At 33.2% G+C, this 15,004-nt stretch overlaps 2 protein-coding genes across 4 annotated transcripts; both read left to right on the forward strand.

Annotated features, from left to right (window-relative positions):
* The first annotated feature begins 543 nt into the window (after positions 1 to 543).
* On the forward strand, positions 544 to 3,008 carry LOC112764881 (CBS domain-containing protein CBSX3, mitochondrial). 3 transcript variants are annotated; one of them, XM_025810693.3, is made up of 7 exons: positions 547 to 816; positions 979 to 1,025; positions 1,774 to 2,040; positions 2,127 to 2,208; positions 2,294 to 2,367; positions 2,492 to 2,552; positions 2,633 to 3,008. In XM_025810693.3, exons 3-7 carry the CDS (start codon positions 1,783 to 1,785, stop codon positions 2,776 to 2,778), a joined length of 621 nt encoding a protein of 206 aa, XP_025666478.1. In that variant the 5' UTR covers positions 547 to 816; positions 979 to 1,025; positions 1,774 to 1,782; the 3' UTR covers positions 2,779 to 3,008. The 3 variants fall into 3 exon arrangements, with proteins under 3 accessions (XP_025666477.1, XP_025666478.1, XP_072078686.1); XM_025810692.2 differs by lacking the exon at positions 979 to 1,025 and having other exon boundaries at positions 544 to 816; XM_072222585.1 differs by lacking the exon at positions 547 to 816 and having other exon boundaries at positions 820 to 1,025.
* Positions 3,009 to 4,329: 1,321 nt separating this feature from the next.
* LOC112767138 (uncharacterized) lies at positions 4,330 to 7,425 on the forward strand. Its single transcript, XM_025813018.3, has 9 exons — positions 4,330 to 4,510; positions 5,174 to 5,336; positions 5,516 to 5,607; positions 5,691 to 5,829; positions 5,930 to 6,004; positions 6,284 to 6,405; positions 6,483 to 6,558; positions 6,882 to 6,941; positions 7,138 to 7,425. The coding sequence occupies exons 2-9, from the start codon at positions 5,187 to 5,189 to the stop codon at positions 7,279 to 7,281; spliced, it is 858 nt and encodes a 285-aa protein (XP_025668803.1). The 5' UTR covers positions 4,330 to 4,510; positions 5,174 to 5,186; the 3' UTR covers positions 7,282 to 7,425.
* Positions 7,426 to 15,004: the final 7,579 nt, after the last annotated feature.

The following is a 15,004-nucleotide window of genomic DNA, read 5'->3' on the forward strand; positions in this document are numbered from 1 at the left end:
TTATAATTTTAAAAATACAAACATCTTAAGGAAAAAAAAAGCCTTTACCAACTCAATCGCTGTCATACCACAAAAAGTTTAGTCTATATCAAAATTTGTTTATAATAACCAAAACTTGAATTTACAATTGGAAAAAAAATTAAAAACTGTTAATTAAAGAAAATTAATTACCTGACCAAAAAAAAAAATTAAAGTCGTAGTCAATATTTGAGAAGCTAAACTAGTATTTGCTAATCAGACACATTCTATGAACCTTAGAAATGAAATAAAGTATGATTAGAACGTGATTCATCTATGATAATGCAGATGAAGCTGGGATTCCAAGAAATCATGTCACCTTCAAATAACATATAAATGCACCGTATTTGATGATAATAATTGCGTCTATTTTGTTTTTTCCTTGGGCGTTAGCCCCTTGTTTTCAGTGAACACAAAAAATAAATAAAGAAAGAAAAAGAAAAAGAGTTATGAACTCAAAAATAAAAGATTCCTTGAATTTTTCTTTAATTATTTATTTATTTACGAAAGTTGAGGAAGCACAAGAATAAGATAAGATGAAGCTATCAGAATCACTGAGCAAGTTGCAAATTGCAACATCATCAACAATCAGCAACAAAAGAAGGTGAAGTGGATAATGTCATAATCCTTAAAGCTTAAACTATATAGGTAGAGGTCCCCACCACACACACACGGTGTGATTTCAGAAACCAAGTTTTATGAAGTGTCTAAAAGGGTCACAACACAACACAACTCAACTTCACCCAAGTGCTATTGCTATCTATTTTTCTCTCAACTGAACTCTCATCACTCTCTCTGGTAGGCCTTCATGTCTGAAAGTTATATGCATAGTTTCTTTCTCTTTCTTTCAAAATTCCCATGATTTTTTTTTCTTGGTATATAAATATATACAACAATTTTGGCAGATGAAGGATCTGAGTAGCTAGCTTTTTAGTTCTTACACATAATCTCTTATTGCAGAATAGCTTTTTAGACCATACTGAATCTATGGTTTAGAAGAGGAGAAGGTGAATGGCTCCTTTTTCCCTTTTTTTTCCCCCTTGAATTTACTTTTGTAATTTTTCTGCATCTGATGCTTCTGATTTGGAAGTGGTGTTCTGTTCTGTTTCATACTTCATTTTTCAAGTTTGAGATTGATTTTTTTCTCTCTCTTTCTTTCTTTCCCTTCCCACTGAAGTTATATATAAAATTTGAGTCTTTCTTACTGTAATATGTTAAGAAATTATGTATGAAATTTTGTTTACTGTATCTATGAGCATATACTCAGTCTTGAGTTTCGAGTCAAACTCGAGAGTTCATCTAAATTCATGGAGCTTAGCTAAACTCGAATCGTCAAACTCAACTCATAAACTTGATTTGGGGACCTAAATTTGGATACTCAAGAACTTTCTAGTAAGTTAAGAGTTTGTTAACTTAACACCCTGATTCTTTAAGCCTTCAATCTGGAAACATTTATAAATTTGATACAGTTCTGCATAGGATACAACTGATATAACACTAATTGTGGTGTGGACTACTTGGAAAAATTGAATTATCCATAGGTTTTGGGTAATAGATTTCTCATCAAAACCACATCTGAATTTTGCTTTTAGTGGATTGACTTATATGCATGTATACTTTGTTTCTTGTGATATGTGTATAATTCTTTGTAGATCTTATAGCTATGTAGTTTTGTTCCATTCATATGTGCTTCTATAGGCTTAAGCTAATTGCAGTGTAAGCTTGAGAATCTAAGAGTTGTTATTTGGTTACTAGACTCTTAAAATGCAAGGAGGATTGCGAGTGTTCTTATCACAAGGAAGTGTAGTAAAAAATGCTGTTTTGCAAAGAATCCGCATGGCAAGTCCCCTACTGCAGCCAGTTGGCTTTTCACGGTCTGAGTCCGGCGCGCCTTCTCGGATGGAAGAGCAGGGTTTCGAGAGCACCACAGTTGCAGACATCTTGAAAGGGAAAGGAAAAAGTGCAGATGGATCCTGGCTTTGGTGCACCACAGAAGACACCGTTTATGATGCTGTTAAATCGGTATACATGCTTGATATTGTTTTCTTTTTCAAAGGATGTATAGATGTTTACACAGAATTGATGTATTTCGCTATACCGGTATACAGATGACACAAAACAATGTTGGAGCTTTGGTTGTGGTGAAACCTGGTGAGCAGAAATCAATTGCTGGAATTATAACAGAAAGAGGTACATGTGCTTTGATAGAATATGATTTGGTGTCAATTTGTATCAATATATTCATGGATAGTCCAATCATCTTGTTGCCATCCAGATTACCTCAGGAAGATCATTGTTCAGGGAAGATCATCCAAGTCCACCAAGGTTGGGGATATTATGACTGAAGAGGTATAAACTGTTGTTCTTAATTTCCGTACAATACAATCAACCCATTGAAAACTTGGTAGTATATATTATTGTTTGTTGATTCAGCTACCATTGATGATATTAAGAATCATTACGGTTTCTGCAGAACAAACTTATCACGGTCACACCCGATACAAGAGTTCTGCGAGCGATGCAACTGATGACAGGTATGCTATGTGCTTCTTGGTAATTAACATGAACAAATATAAGCTACTAGCTTATGTTTATTTTATTTTAATTTTTTCAGATAACAGAATCAGACACATTCCTGTCATTAATGATGATAGTGGGATGATAGGCATGGTGTCCATCGGTGACGTGGTTCGCGCCGTGGTGAGCGAGCATCGGCAAGAGCTTGATCGCTTAAACGCTTATATACAAGGAGGTTATTAGATGATGATGATGAAAATGGTTTGAAGGCATTCAAGTTGACTTGGATTATGTAATAAGGTTGAGGTTGCTTGAGTGCTTGTAGATATGTAATGTTTTAGGCTATAGAGAGTCATCTTTGTTTGCTTCTTTAATCTTGAACTTCCCTTCTGTTTTATGGATATAACTTGAATTTTCATGTTAATAATGACTACTGCATATGAATGCAGTATGGAATTCCGTTCTCTTCTGAAGCTTGTTTCACTAGTTTAGAAACACCCCCCCCCCCCCCCCCTTCTCTTTTTTTTTCCCTCTCTTTTTTTAGGGTATGTCACACTAAAGAAACTAAGAAGCAGAGCTGACCACTCTTTAAATGAGATAGGTTAGATAAACAAATTATTTTTGTAATTAAATCTAATTAAGTTTTTTTCTTTTTTTTATGTCTCTTTCTTTAACTAGAACTTTTTTGTTATCAATCCTTAAGGTATTGGACTAACTTGATTAAATTTGGTTATTAAAATGATTTGACATATAATAATAATAATAATAGTTGTTTTATTTTATCAAAATTTATTGAAATTTTTAAAACAAGTTTTTCTAAGAAAATATAAGTTACCCATTAACAAAATAGGGAACGATGTTATTTTTTTACATAATTACCAATAAAATTTTTATTAATCTACTTTTTTTTTATTTATGTTAGAGTTTAAAATAATTAACATATAATATAAATAATATGAGATTAATTAAAATAATAATTTTAATTAAAATAATATTTTTTATCTCACAATCAATTGACTTGAATTTAAATTTAAAAAATTTACAGGAAAATCAAATAAGAGAGATTAAAATATGAGAAATGGACCAAATCAATATATATATATATATATATATATATATATATATATATATATATATATATATATATATATATATATATATATATATGTATGTGGTAGATTTTAGTATGATTATATTATAGTGACTATGATGATTATGTCAGTGTTATTAAAATTAAAGTAATATTTTTTTATATTTTAATAATACTTTTTTAAACAATATCTTTTAAAAAATATTATTTAATAATAAAAAAATATTATTTTAATTTAATAATAGTCCTAATAAAATGACCACTTACATATAAGGCTAGCTCTTTAAAATAAGAGGAGAAAAATTAATTAAAGTTACCTAAAAGTCTAAAACATAGACTTTTGGTGGGTTCAAATGCCAAATATAGGTATAAGTATCGTCTTTGTAACGTACAAGTTTTGGGGTAATAATAAAGTCATATAAAGAATTCTAGAAGCAGTACACGTAGAAACTTCGAAGCAATTTTGTGATATTTTTATCCACCATATACAAAACCAAGTCATTCTGATAATTTAATTTAATTTAATTTAATTAATTTATTAATTTAAAAATTAAGAATAAAAAATTTTAATAAAAAAAAAAAGAAAAAAACAAGTTTAAAAAAAAGTAAATAGACTTGGTTAAAAAGATATCTTGTTCGCTTTAACATTTTTTTTTTATCATTTATCATTAGAAAAGTAAGATTGAGATGGTGACTTGCAGAACAGGCTAGTTAACTACAGACACAAGACACAACTGAGTGAACATGAGATTCTGCATCTTGGTTTTTCTCCTCAACATGTTTTCTGCTTTCAACTGCTTCTTCACCACCACTCCTCCTCCTTCTCTCTGCACTTGGTGTTTCTGTGATTGAAGAACAAAGAGTCTTTCTTTGCAGTGCTTCTTGGTATGAAAAAATATAATCCGTGCTCACTTTTTGTTGTATGACTTGTATTCTGTCTTTACATGTGAAGATGCCCTTTTTCCCTTTTCGAGTTTTGACCATTTTCTACTCCTTTTCATGGTTTTTTTTCTTGTTCATGGCTATGTTCAGATTACTATACTACTTAATCAATATATATATATATATATATATAACCAACTTGGATTGTTGAATGATTAGCTTACTTGTCCGCTTAAGTAAGTATTGAAGTTTGAATCCCACTTTTGTGTAGGCAGCATCAAACTAAAGTTTTTATTTGCGAAGGATCAGTACCATTGAAAAGTATATGAGTAGTTTCTAATTTAATTTCCAAGAAATTTTGTCATCTGGGTCATGCTTTATGTGTTGCCATAAACGTTAGTGCTAACCATGGTTGTCAAAGTCACAGAAGACGGGCTTCAAGAGTTGACAGAATATATATACACACGTGTGTATGACTAAAGAAGCAAAAGAATTGCTAGCTTCTTTACTACGGAATATGGAAGAATCAATTGAATTTTTATATGTAGTTCTTTTTGTTGAAAAAGGAAAGTCCACTTGCATTATTCAAATGAAGGATTTTCTAGCTTTCATATACATTGTGCTGAGACAACTGTGAACCATGTGCTTATTGTGTCTTTGATGCAGTTTGTTTTCTCATATGAGCAAATTTCAACAAGGGGGGAGCTTAATGAAATTCACTTCTTATTTTGGTTCTGTTTTCTCTTATGATCATGATATTGTTGCTAGTCCCAGCAAAGAAATCATGTGTCTGGCGTCTGTTTTCGCCGGCATCATCTTATGTCTTCTTGTAAGTACACCGAGCCGACATAGGACAAATTCGTCCTTTGAAATTTGAAAATTATTATTTATCTCTCAAACGACGCCATAGTGTCCTATCATAAACAATATTTGCATATCTAAGGACATAACTTTTAGAAATTCTTGTAAGAAATTCTGAAGCTTGATCCTTTCTCTTGGTTCTTGAAGGTGTATAGATCAAGTGCTGTTTTGAGTTCTCTATTGTTCAATAAGGCATATGGCAAATTGAGCACTATACAGAAAATCGAATGGAATAACAGGTGAAATGCCTTGCTCATAATTATTATTCGTGTTTGAAATTATAATTATTTATATAAATTATTTACAGTTTTTTTTAATGCAGGGGAATCTCTACATTCCATGCTCTTTTTGTATCATTTGCTTCTTTTTACTTCCTTATCATATCAGACATTTTCAAGGATGGTTCACATGAAGACCTAATTATTAATAGGTCATCAACTCTTACAAATACAGCATTGGGGGTATAAGCAAAATTTGATTTTGGTCTCATATCAATATTTTTGGCAGATATATTGATATTTATGGCAGTTGGCTTATTTGTTCCTTTTTATGTTTGTACAGATTTCTCTTGGTTATTTTGTAACAGATCTGGTGATGATTCTTTGGCATTTTCCAGCATTAGGGGGTCTGGAATATGTAAGTTGAAACTTCAAAGATACAAGCCTGCAAAATGCTAGTTATTGTTATGTTAATACATGATATGATGCATAGAAACATATGATACAACACATTTAAATACGTGATAGCTGATTTGGTGGCTGATTTTTGGTATGCAAATAGTATTTTTGTTAATCAAATGACGAATTTTATACGAAAGGACTAATCTGTCATCCTATTTTCAAATAGTGAAGGATGAATTCACCATTGCTTACCCTTATTTTTAATGGCTAACCATCTTCATTCATTTACATTTAGGTTCTACACCATGGGATATCCATGCTTTCAATTTTAATATCTCTGCTAAGTGGTCAAGTTCAAGTCTACATACTAATGGTTCTTTTTTCTGAGAGCACCACTCCATCTATAAACCTAAGATGGTAAATCTGTTATTCAGAAATCCATTTAATTTCTCATACTTTGTCAATATTACTAATTGCATTAATTACATATATAGGTACTTGGATGTTGGTGGTCTTAAGAGCTCCAAACTTTATATTGTGAATGGCATTGCATTGTTCCTTGGGTGGCTGGTAATGTCCATTATACCCTTGACTTTAACTCTAATTCTGCCACCTTTAAATACTGTGTATGAAAGGTTGTCTAGTTGACTCTGCCATGCATTAGTTTAATTTTAGTGCTTTTTTAATGTATTTTTTACTTGAGATATGTTATTTGTACATAATTTTTGTGGGATATTGTGGCAACATATTCTTATTCAACATTGGATAGGTATAGTTCTATGTGGTCGCCACAGTGTCTCACAATTGTTATGTACATGAAACTTCTTAATTTTCACTAATTTGAATGTGTTTGGTGACTTGGGGTGGTTAATTATTAATCAACTTTGTGGCAGGTTGCTAGGATTTTTCTGTTTATGTTCTTCTTTTACCATATGTGGATCCATTTTGATGAGGTTAGCATTTGCCCTCTGATTTCTTTGTTACATTTGTTTCAATCTTCTCATATTGCGAGAATTCATTAGGGTCTGTTTGGCTCCTATTTTTATTTTTCAGTGCCTAATTTCTTTATATTTTGTAAAATAAAAAAGTAAAATTGATGATATAAATAAATGTTTTGTGCTTCAATTTTTTTTTAATTTATAATTTCAGGTGAAGGAGGTAAATGCTTTGTGCTATTACTTTATGTTTGTGGTGCCATCTGTGCTGACAATGATGAACATATTTTGGTTTTGGAAGATTGCCAAGGGTATGGTCAAAACTATTACAAAAGCAAAACACACAAAGAGGGCCTAGATCATCTTACTGCTATAAATATTCATAAACCATTGATACTACTTAGCTTGCCACAAATGTATAGACATTTGATTCACTCAAATGAGTTATATTCTTAATGATAGTTTCTAATCTGAATGAGGTGAATGCTACAGTGTATAAAAAGTAGTGTCTACTTATTAAAAAAGTTAAAAATTAATATTTAAATTTGAACGATATAAAAATAAATAATTTTAAAAAAATCAAAACTTACTATAAAAGATAAGTTAAGTAAAATTTAGGTAACAAATCATAGATACCATAGAATTGGCTTCTAAATAATATACTTAATTTCCTGTATTAAGTCATAGTTGATTTCAATTAAGAGTTTCTTTTTTTTTTTTTTTGGTATCTTTGTTTACATCTTTACTTAGATTTTAGTATGAAAAAAATTAAAATAAAAAAATTGATAAAATATTAAAATAAAGGAATAATTACTGGTAAATTTATGATTTTTATAATGTAAAGTCTCACTATTTTAATTCAAAAGTGATTAGATAACTTCACTTTAAAAAAAAAAATTAATCCTCTTTCTGAAGCTTGTTTCATTATTGCATAATTTTTTTTTTCCAAAAAAGTTTACAGATAAATTACATTTTACCGGAGATTAAACTATATTTTGTAAAATATGATTAATTTTAGTTTTTTTGGTCAGATAAATTACATTACTCTTGGCACCCAGTGTTTGAAATTGGTCCAATGGCCCTTATATCTACGTTTGTAAAAATGTTCATATCCTTATCCAATTAGAGTTCTAACTTTTTAATGAGTCCATGGCCCAGATGTCAAAAAAAGAAACTCAACTAAATCATCTAGCCAAGCTTAAAATTTTGAAAACGGATTTTTAAAAGAAAAACAACCAAATAGAAAGTCCTTTTTATGGAGTTTCTATAATGCTATAGTACGAACAATCAATGAAATAAACAATAACACTATATATTTAACATTATTTTTATGTCTTGTATGCAACCTTTTTTTTATCCTCTTTTGGAGTTTAATAACATTGAGCCCTTAAAAAAATGTATTACATTTTTTTTTTAAAAGTAAAAGCTCAACACTCAAGTGGAGCAAAGTAAGATAAAGACAAGAACAATAAAGGCATAACAACTCCTATGTCATCTCCTATGTCTTCCATAACTAAAGGACAGTGTTCCGAAAGACATCTCGGACCACCTTTTAGACGCGTCTCTGGGTACACTTCAAACCACCACAAGGAGACTAGGCTCTTATCGATACGACTGCACGACTGCCCCCTAAACTATGTATACTTTCGATCATTCAGTACCAAATCAAACAGCTCCATATCATTTATCCATGTTCTAAAATCTGCCGCCGACGCTGGTAATGTAGTTGCTCCTTTCCTTTCCTCCACATGCCAAATTTCATTAAAATCCCCCAAAAAACAGAGCGACACCTGACACAATCCTGCAATATAACTCAATTCTTCCCACATGGAGATCTTCTCAGTCCTCTCATGCGGTCCATACACTAAGCAAAGAGCACAGTGAAAGTTATCTTTTACCACAACCCCTTCTATGCACAGCCATCTATCCCCTTTATAGCAATTATATAGTTTAAAAGCCTTTTCATCCCATATTAGCAATAATCCTCCAGAAGTCCCAATGGAACTAACACACTCCCAACATGCTCTGTCACTTCCCCAGATACGCACAATATCAAATTTAGTTATTAACTCCTTTTTTGTTTCTATCAAGCCCAACATTTCCAACCTAAATTTATTTTTGAAAGACTTAAGCATACTAACTTTGCAGCACCTCCCAAACCCCGTATATTCCAAGAACTAAAAATTATTTGACCAAATTATTACACATCTGTTTACGATTTTTTGGCCGACTTCTTCGAGCTTTTTCTTTTTGCTTAGCATGTCGTCGTTTCATAGCGATTGCTTCATTCTGCTCTTGCAAAATAGCCATAATATCCTCTTCATCACTGCACTGAGCACCTGACTCTATAGCGAGTTTTCAAGCCTCTTTGTTCTCAGCCATCTCCTCTTCCCAGCTCGGCCTCTGTTCCTCAGAATCTAGTTTCCTACCACCATCCAATTGATCCCGCATCTCTGAACCTGAAAGTGCACCTTTCTAACTTGCTTCCTCTTGTCCGTTACCATTCCGAGTCGATACATACAACAAGATTTTTCCCTCCTCCAGCCCCAACCCGGACTTGCCTCGAAGTTGCCAGACCGCTTCTGGTGCGTTGCAGTTTCGGATTTTGTCATCGACATTATCCTGGCTCGTAGTTCCTGCAATCCACTTCTTCCTTGATTCGTCCAAGTTACAGGTGGTCCGTTGAGCATGTTTAGGCTCGGTGTTCAAAGCCATGTCCTTCCTCATAAGCCTTCGTTCACCCTCGTCAATGGTTGCTTCCTCCGCAGAGGTCATCTCTCCATCAAGCCCGCCAGCCACTGCAACCTGTGCACCCTCCTCCGTTTCGCGTTGCTGTTTCCAACAATCTTCTACCCAGTTATGCAGCTCGCCCCCTGGAACATTCATGCTTTCACGCTCCGGACCCGCGGTCAATTGACACCTTCCTTGCCGGATTGGCACAGCGGGAGACTCCCTTACCGTCGATGCTGGTTGTCCGAGAACCTGCTCGCATTCCTGCCGCGTCCTATCGTCTTCGTTGCCAACGCTTGTAGCCGCCTTGCTCATAGGAAACTGATTCAGGGGAGTTTGGTTCTTCCGGGTCAAGGTTGGAACCGGGACAGACCTAACCCGGTTTGGGAGTCCAGCCGCAGGCCTAGTCCAACAGGCCCTGTCCCTTATCCAACAATCATGCTTCATAATCACCTTATTGGGCCTATTATTTTCCTGCCCACTATCATGCCTTGTGTTATCACATATTTGGGAATCAAAATCTTCCTCATAATTATCAAAACCTTCCTCATAATTATTAGATACCGTTGCCTCCGAATCCAGATCCTTATTAATTCCATATGATCCCTGGAATCTTTCTTGTCCATTAATGCTGCATAAATTCCGTTTCTGTCATACGAATTTGAAATTTTGTAATTTCATTCATTTAAATCCAGACATGAAATTACCTTTATGTCCTTATCTTGTTTGTCGTTCCTGAGGGCTACCGTCATTAGCACCGCCGCCTGATCCTAATCCACCACCCTCCATTCACCTCCATGATTCAATATACCACTAGAACTTCCATGCTGCGTCTTTTCTATATTTATCATGTGCTTGTCTCCAACCTCCTCCTTACTTTTTCGGAAGCATTCCTCCCTGTACACCTTTCCACCCACTTCTCTTACAAGGACGTCAAAACCACTTGTCCCTATTGTAACGTGAATCTATTCGTTAATCATATCGAAAACACACGTATCAATTAGAACTTTACCCATACTAAAGGAATTACACAAATCTGTTAGATTATCGCACTCCACCACTTCGCCCCATTGCTCCCCTATCCTGCAAAAAGTATTCCTTGACTATGTATGTAAAGGAACTCCATAACACTCCAACCAAACTTTTCTAGACTCGCTTTTCTCAGTTTCGTCCCATCTCCAGACCTTATAAAAATATATAAAATTATTTTTATTGAAGTCAAAACCAAAAAAATAAAATAAAATAGAAAATGTTAATTAATTTTCGTATAATTTGTTCCAACATAAATTAAATGGTTTAATTAGATCTCATTCTTCCATATGCAGGCGCGTATTATTACATCAATGCATTTTTCTATTAGTTTTATTTAATTATGTGAGAAGAATCTTTCGATTCCATTTCCATGGGTGGCGGGGTGTTGTGTAATCCAGGCATCAGCCTTCTGCTACGAATTTATTCTTCACGAAAGTGCAATATATCATCTACAATCTATAGCCCTTGAAAAAAAAGAGTAAAGCTTAAAAAATTAAAAAGAATCAACTTTAATCTATAGTCCCAAACTTGAATTAAAAGAGGGAGCAGGAAGCTGAACATATTATTGGTGATATTCAGTGAGGCACCCAGAAATATTTAGTAGTGAAAAAAAATAATATAAAAATAATTAAAAATACATATTTAAAATTTAAAATATATTAATTATTAACTACGTTTTCAATAATTTAATTAACATGCTAAAAGTATGTTAATTTAAAAATATTTTAATATAATTATTATTAATACTAGCACCTTGTTAGATATTCTATACCTATCAAATCACATTTTATTGATTTTTTATGTAATACAAAAAAAATTATAGCTCAATAATTAAAAAAAATTTTAGAAATATAATTTGAATGGACCAATTTAAAATTTTCTTAAGTTTTTATAGTTGTGTGAGAGAGATTAATAAAAAAATACAAAAAAATAAATTCAAATTTAATAGCTACGTATAATTTTGTTTATATATAATATCTCTTTATTTTTTTATTAAATAATTATTTAATAATTTTTTCTATTTAATTGTAAAGTTAAAATCCTATCATATTTATGGTAGATGTTTGTTTGACAAAAAAAATATTATATATAAAGCCAAAACTAAATTAAATAAAATAATGAAAATAAATAAATAATATATAATATTATCTCAATTAACTTTAAAAAAACTATTAAATACTAATAATATTATTTATATTTAAAAGGGTAAAGTATATTTTTTGTTCTTAAAGTTTGACAAAAATTTCAAAAATATCCCTAAGTTTTATTTTGTTTCAATTTTATCCCAAAAGTTTTCGATTTGCATCAAATATACCCCGGACGGCTAATTTTTCAAAAAATTTTAAGACTAACTCAACAACAATTTCATAACAACAACCTTCAACACAAGCAAAACAAGCATAATTTTCATTCATTATTATTAGATTGGTCTTAATTTTTTTGAAAATTTAGCCGTTAAGGGTATATTTGATGCAAATCGAAAACTTTTGGGACAAAATTAAAACAAAATAAAATTTAGGGATATTTTTAAAATTTTTACCAAACTTCAGAGACAAAAAATATACTTTACCCTATTTAAAAATTTAAGTTTGGTTTTGTATAATTAACTAATTGAATTATTATTATTATTGATATTGATATTATTATTATAGTTTCAATAGATTAAATTTATATATAGTTTTTTTTATTGTATTGATATTTAAGAACATAAATTTTTATCATACATAAATAAAAAATTTAAATATGGGACAAATTCAATGACACAATGGCCATTATATACTTCTATGTTTACTTATTATTATTTTTTCTATAATTCAATGGGGTAAATGTCCCCACAACTTTTTTTTTTTTTTGAACAAAGGGAGCTCGACACAATGAAATGGAGCAGTAAAGATCGAATGACACTAAAAACAAGACATAAACACAAATAATAAAGATAATCTGTTGTCATCTCTGGCATTGCTATCAACAACCAAATGGATCAACTCCACACCATTCCCTATAACTCGAAAATGACATAATCTGTACACCTTCAACACTTGTCTCTGATCTCTCAAATACACTTCTGTTTCGCTCCACCCAAATGTTCCAGATAACCGCAAAGAAGCCTATTAAGCATTTCTTTTGCTCCATCTTTCCACCTGCTACTCCAGTCCAACTCTCGAAGAACTCTTTAACGGATCCTGGAATGACTCATGCTCTATCAGCATATTTCAACCAAGCACTCCACACCTGCCAAGTAAACTCACAGGCAACAAATAAATGATGTACAAATTATATAGCCTTTTTACACAATACACATATATTGTCATTATTATTAATAATGCCCAGTCTACTCGGCCTCTCCTTTGTGTTGACCCTGCCTACTAAAATAAACTATGCAAAAAGTTCAACTCTTGGAGGAACCAAGCCTCTCCAAATCGAATTAGTGAAACTGTAACTCGTGATATCCTCCGAAAGAGTCTCTTTCTATATCACCTGCACAAAAGAATTAGTAGAAAAAATACATTTTTTGTCAAATTTCCATACAACTGAGTCCTCTCTATCACTCGATAATCTAACAATCCGTAACCTGTCATGGAGCTGATTGAGCAACTCTAACTCCCATTGGAAAAGTTCTCTTCTCCATTGGAAGTTCCAAACCCACTCTAACCCATCCCAGAACCCACAGTCCTCTATTACGAATCCTTGTTGATTTGAAACAGAGAAGAGTCTCGAAAAACTATCTTTTAAAGAGTCACCTTGTACCCAAGTATCCTCCCAAAAATGAGTTCTCCTGCCGTTTCTCACCTCCATAGCCAAACCACTTATCATCATGTCTCTTACCTGTTGTTACTTAATATTAAGCTGGCAGAAGATATCTTTCCACGGACCCCCTCTTGATGGCAAAGTTTGGCTGGACAACATTACAGTTGGGTCCAACTGATTACAAGAACATACAACCTTCTTCCACAGTGGGCATTCCTCCTTTGAGAAGCGCCACCACCACTTGAATAGCAGCGATGAATTTCTAAGTAGAGCATCTCCCACCCCCAAGCCTCCTAGCTTCTTTAGAGCTTGAACTACCTCCCATTTCACCAGTGGTATACCATTATTCCCATCTTCTTTACTCCACAAGAATCTTCTCTGAAGTCCAATTAACTTTTTCGCAAACGCTTTTGGCATCTTATATAGGCTCAAGTAGTAAACCGGCAGACTGTTGAGAACAGACTTTATTAGGACCAACTTACCCGCTTTATTGAGAGACCTAGCTTTCCATAGGCTGAGCTTGTCTTCCACCTTGTCTATGATTGGTTTCCAGGTCTTCACCAACCGAGGATTAGCTCCAAGAGAAATACCTAAGTATCTGATAGGTAATGTCGCCTCGGCACAGCCCAACAAACCACACATAGTCGTCACCCAATTCTTCTCACAGTTGACTGGAATTAGGCTCGACTTATCAAAATTGATGCTCAAGCTAGACATTAGTTCATATGTGGGTCTATTCCTGGTGACATTTTAGCATTAGGGATAAAAAATTAATGAATAATATCTCAAATAGATCCAGATAAATTTGTCTCCAAAACAAATTAATTAGGAATTTGACACCAACTTTTTTTATTATAAGCCAAATGCATTTTAAGTCCCGTTTGACCTGGTAAAGACCAATAGAAAAATCCTACGCAGAAATTAACGATCTGACGTATCCGACCTTTTGGACATTTTGGTCCCTATACAAGTTGGACAACACGACTTATTTCTGTTGAAACCAAAACGTCTTCGTTTTATGGAGGACAATTTCATCTCCAAAAGAGTTTCCAGAGGCGTGAAACGTCGCTTGCACCGAGAGCATGGTAGCCTCCAACCTTCCACCTCTTCTTCAATGCCTTCTCCTCCTTTGCTCACTTAATTTCCAAATTTGACTCTCATTCTATCTTTCAGATTAAAAAAAAAATCCAATTTTCAACGATAAACCCTAGAATAGAATTTCATATTTTTTTCGTTTTTCTTTTGCAATTGGATCGAAGTGAATGTACACGGGCATTATGACAAACAGAGTGTGCACATTGTGATTGGTAGCTACGGCCTACTGAATCGTGTTGTTGATCATGGCGGGGAAGTCTGATGCAGTGTCAATTCGCGTTCTGTATAGCAATTTGAGGGAGGATTCTACCATGCGCATGAGGTGAAGCTGGTTGGCGTTGAGAACGTCAACAATTGTCGCTGGATCGTACAAAATTCTCACTTTCATGATGGATCTCCGATCCCTCCTACTCTGCCAAGAACATTAGATTGGTCAATCTGGTACTAATGTGCACCGTCGCTCCTTTAAAACGGTG

Source organism: Arachis hypogaea, chromosome 17 (genome assembly GCF_003086295.3).
Source record: "Arachis hypogaea cultivar Tifrunner chromosome 17, arahy.Tifrunner.gnm2.J5K5, whole genome shotgun sequence".
Lineage (NCBI taxonomy): Eukaryota > Viridiplantae > Streptophyta > Magnoliopsida > Fabales > Fabaceae > Arachis > Arachis hypogaea.

Excerpts from the sequence above, each read along its gene's own strand:
- LOC112764881 (XM_025810692.2), top strand. The coding sequence starts at position 1,783 with ATGCAAGGAGGATTGCGAGTGTTCTTATCACAAGGAAGTGTAGTAAAA. Across the intron at positions 2,209-2,293 it reads TGGAATTATAACAGAAAGAG|ATTACCTCAGGAAGATCATT; the intron begins GTACATGTGCTT and ends GTTGCCATCCAG. Across the intron at positions 2,368-2,491 it reads GGGATATTATGACTGAAGAG|AACAAACTTATCACGGTCAC; the intron begins GTATAAACTGTT and ends CGGTTTCTGCAG.
- LOC112767138 (XM_025813018.3), top strand. The coding sequence starts at position 5,187 with ATGAGCAAATTTCAACAAGGGGGGAGCTTAATGAAATTCACTTCTTAT. Across the intron at positions 6,005-6,283 it reads CATTAGGGGGTCTGGAATAT|GTTCTACACCATGGGATATC; the intron begins GTAAGTTGAAAC and ends ATTTACATTTAG. Across the intron at positions 6,942-7,137 it reads TGTGGATCCATTTTGATGAG|GTGAAGGAGGTAAATGCTTT; the intron begins GTTAGCATTTGC and ends TTATAATTTCAG.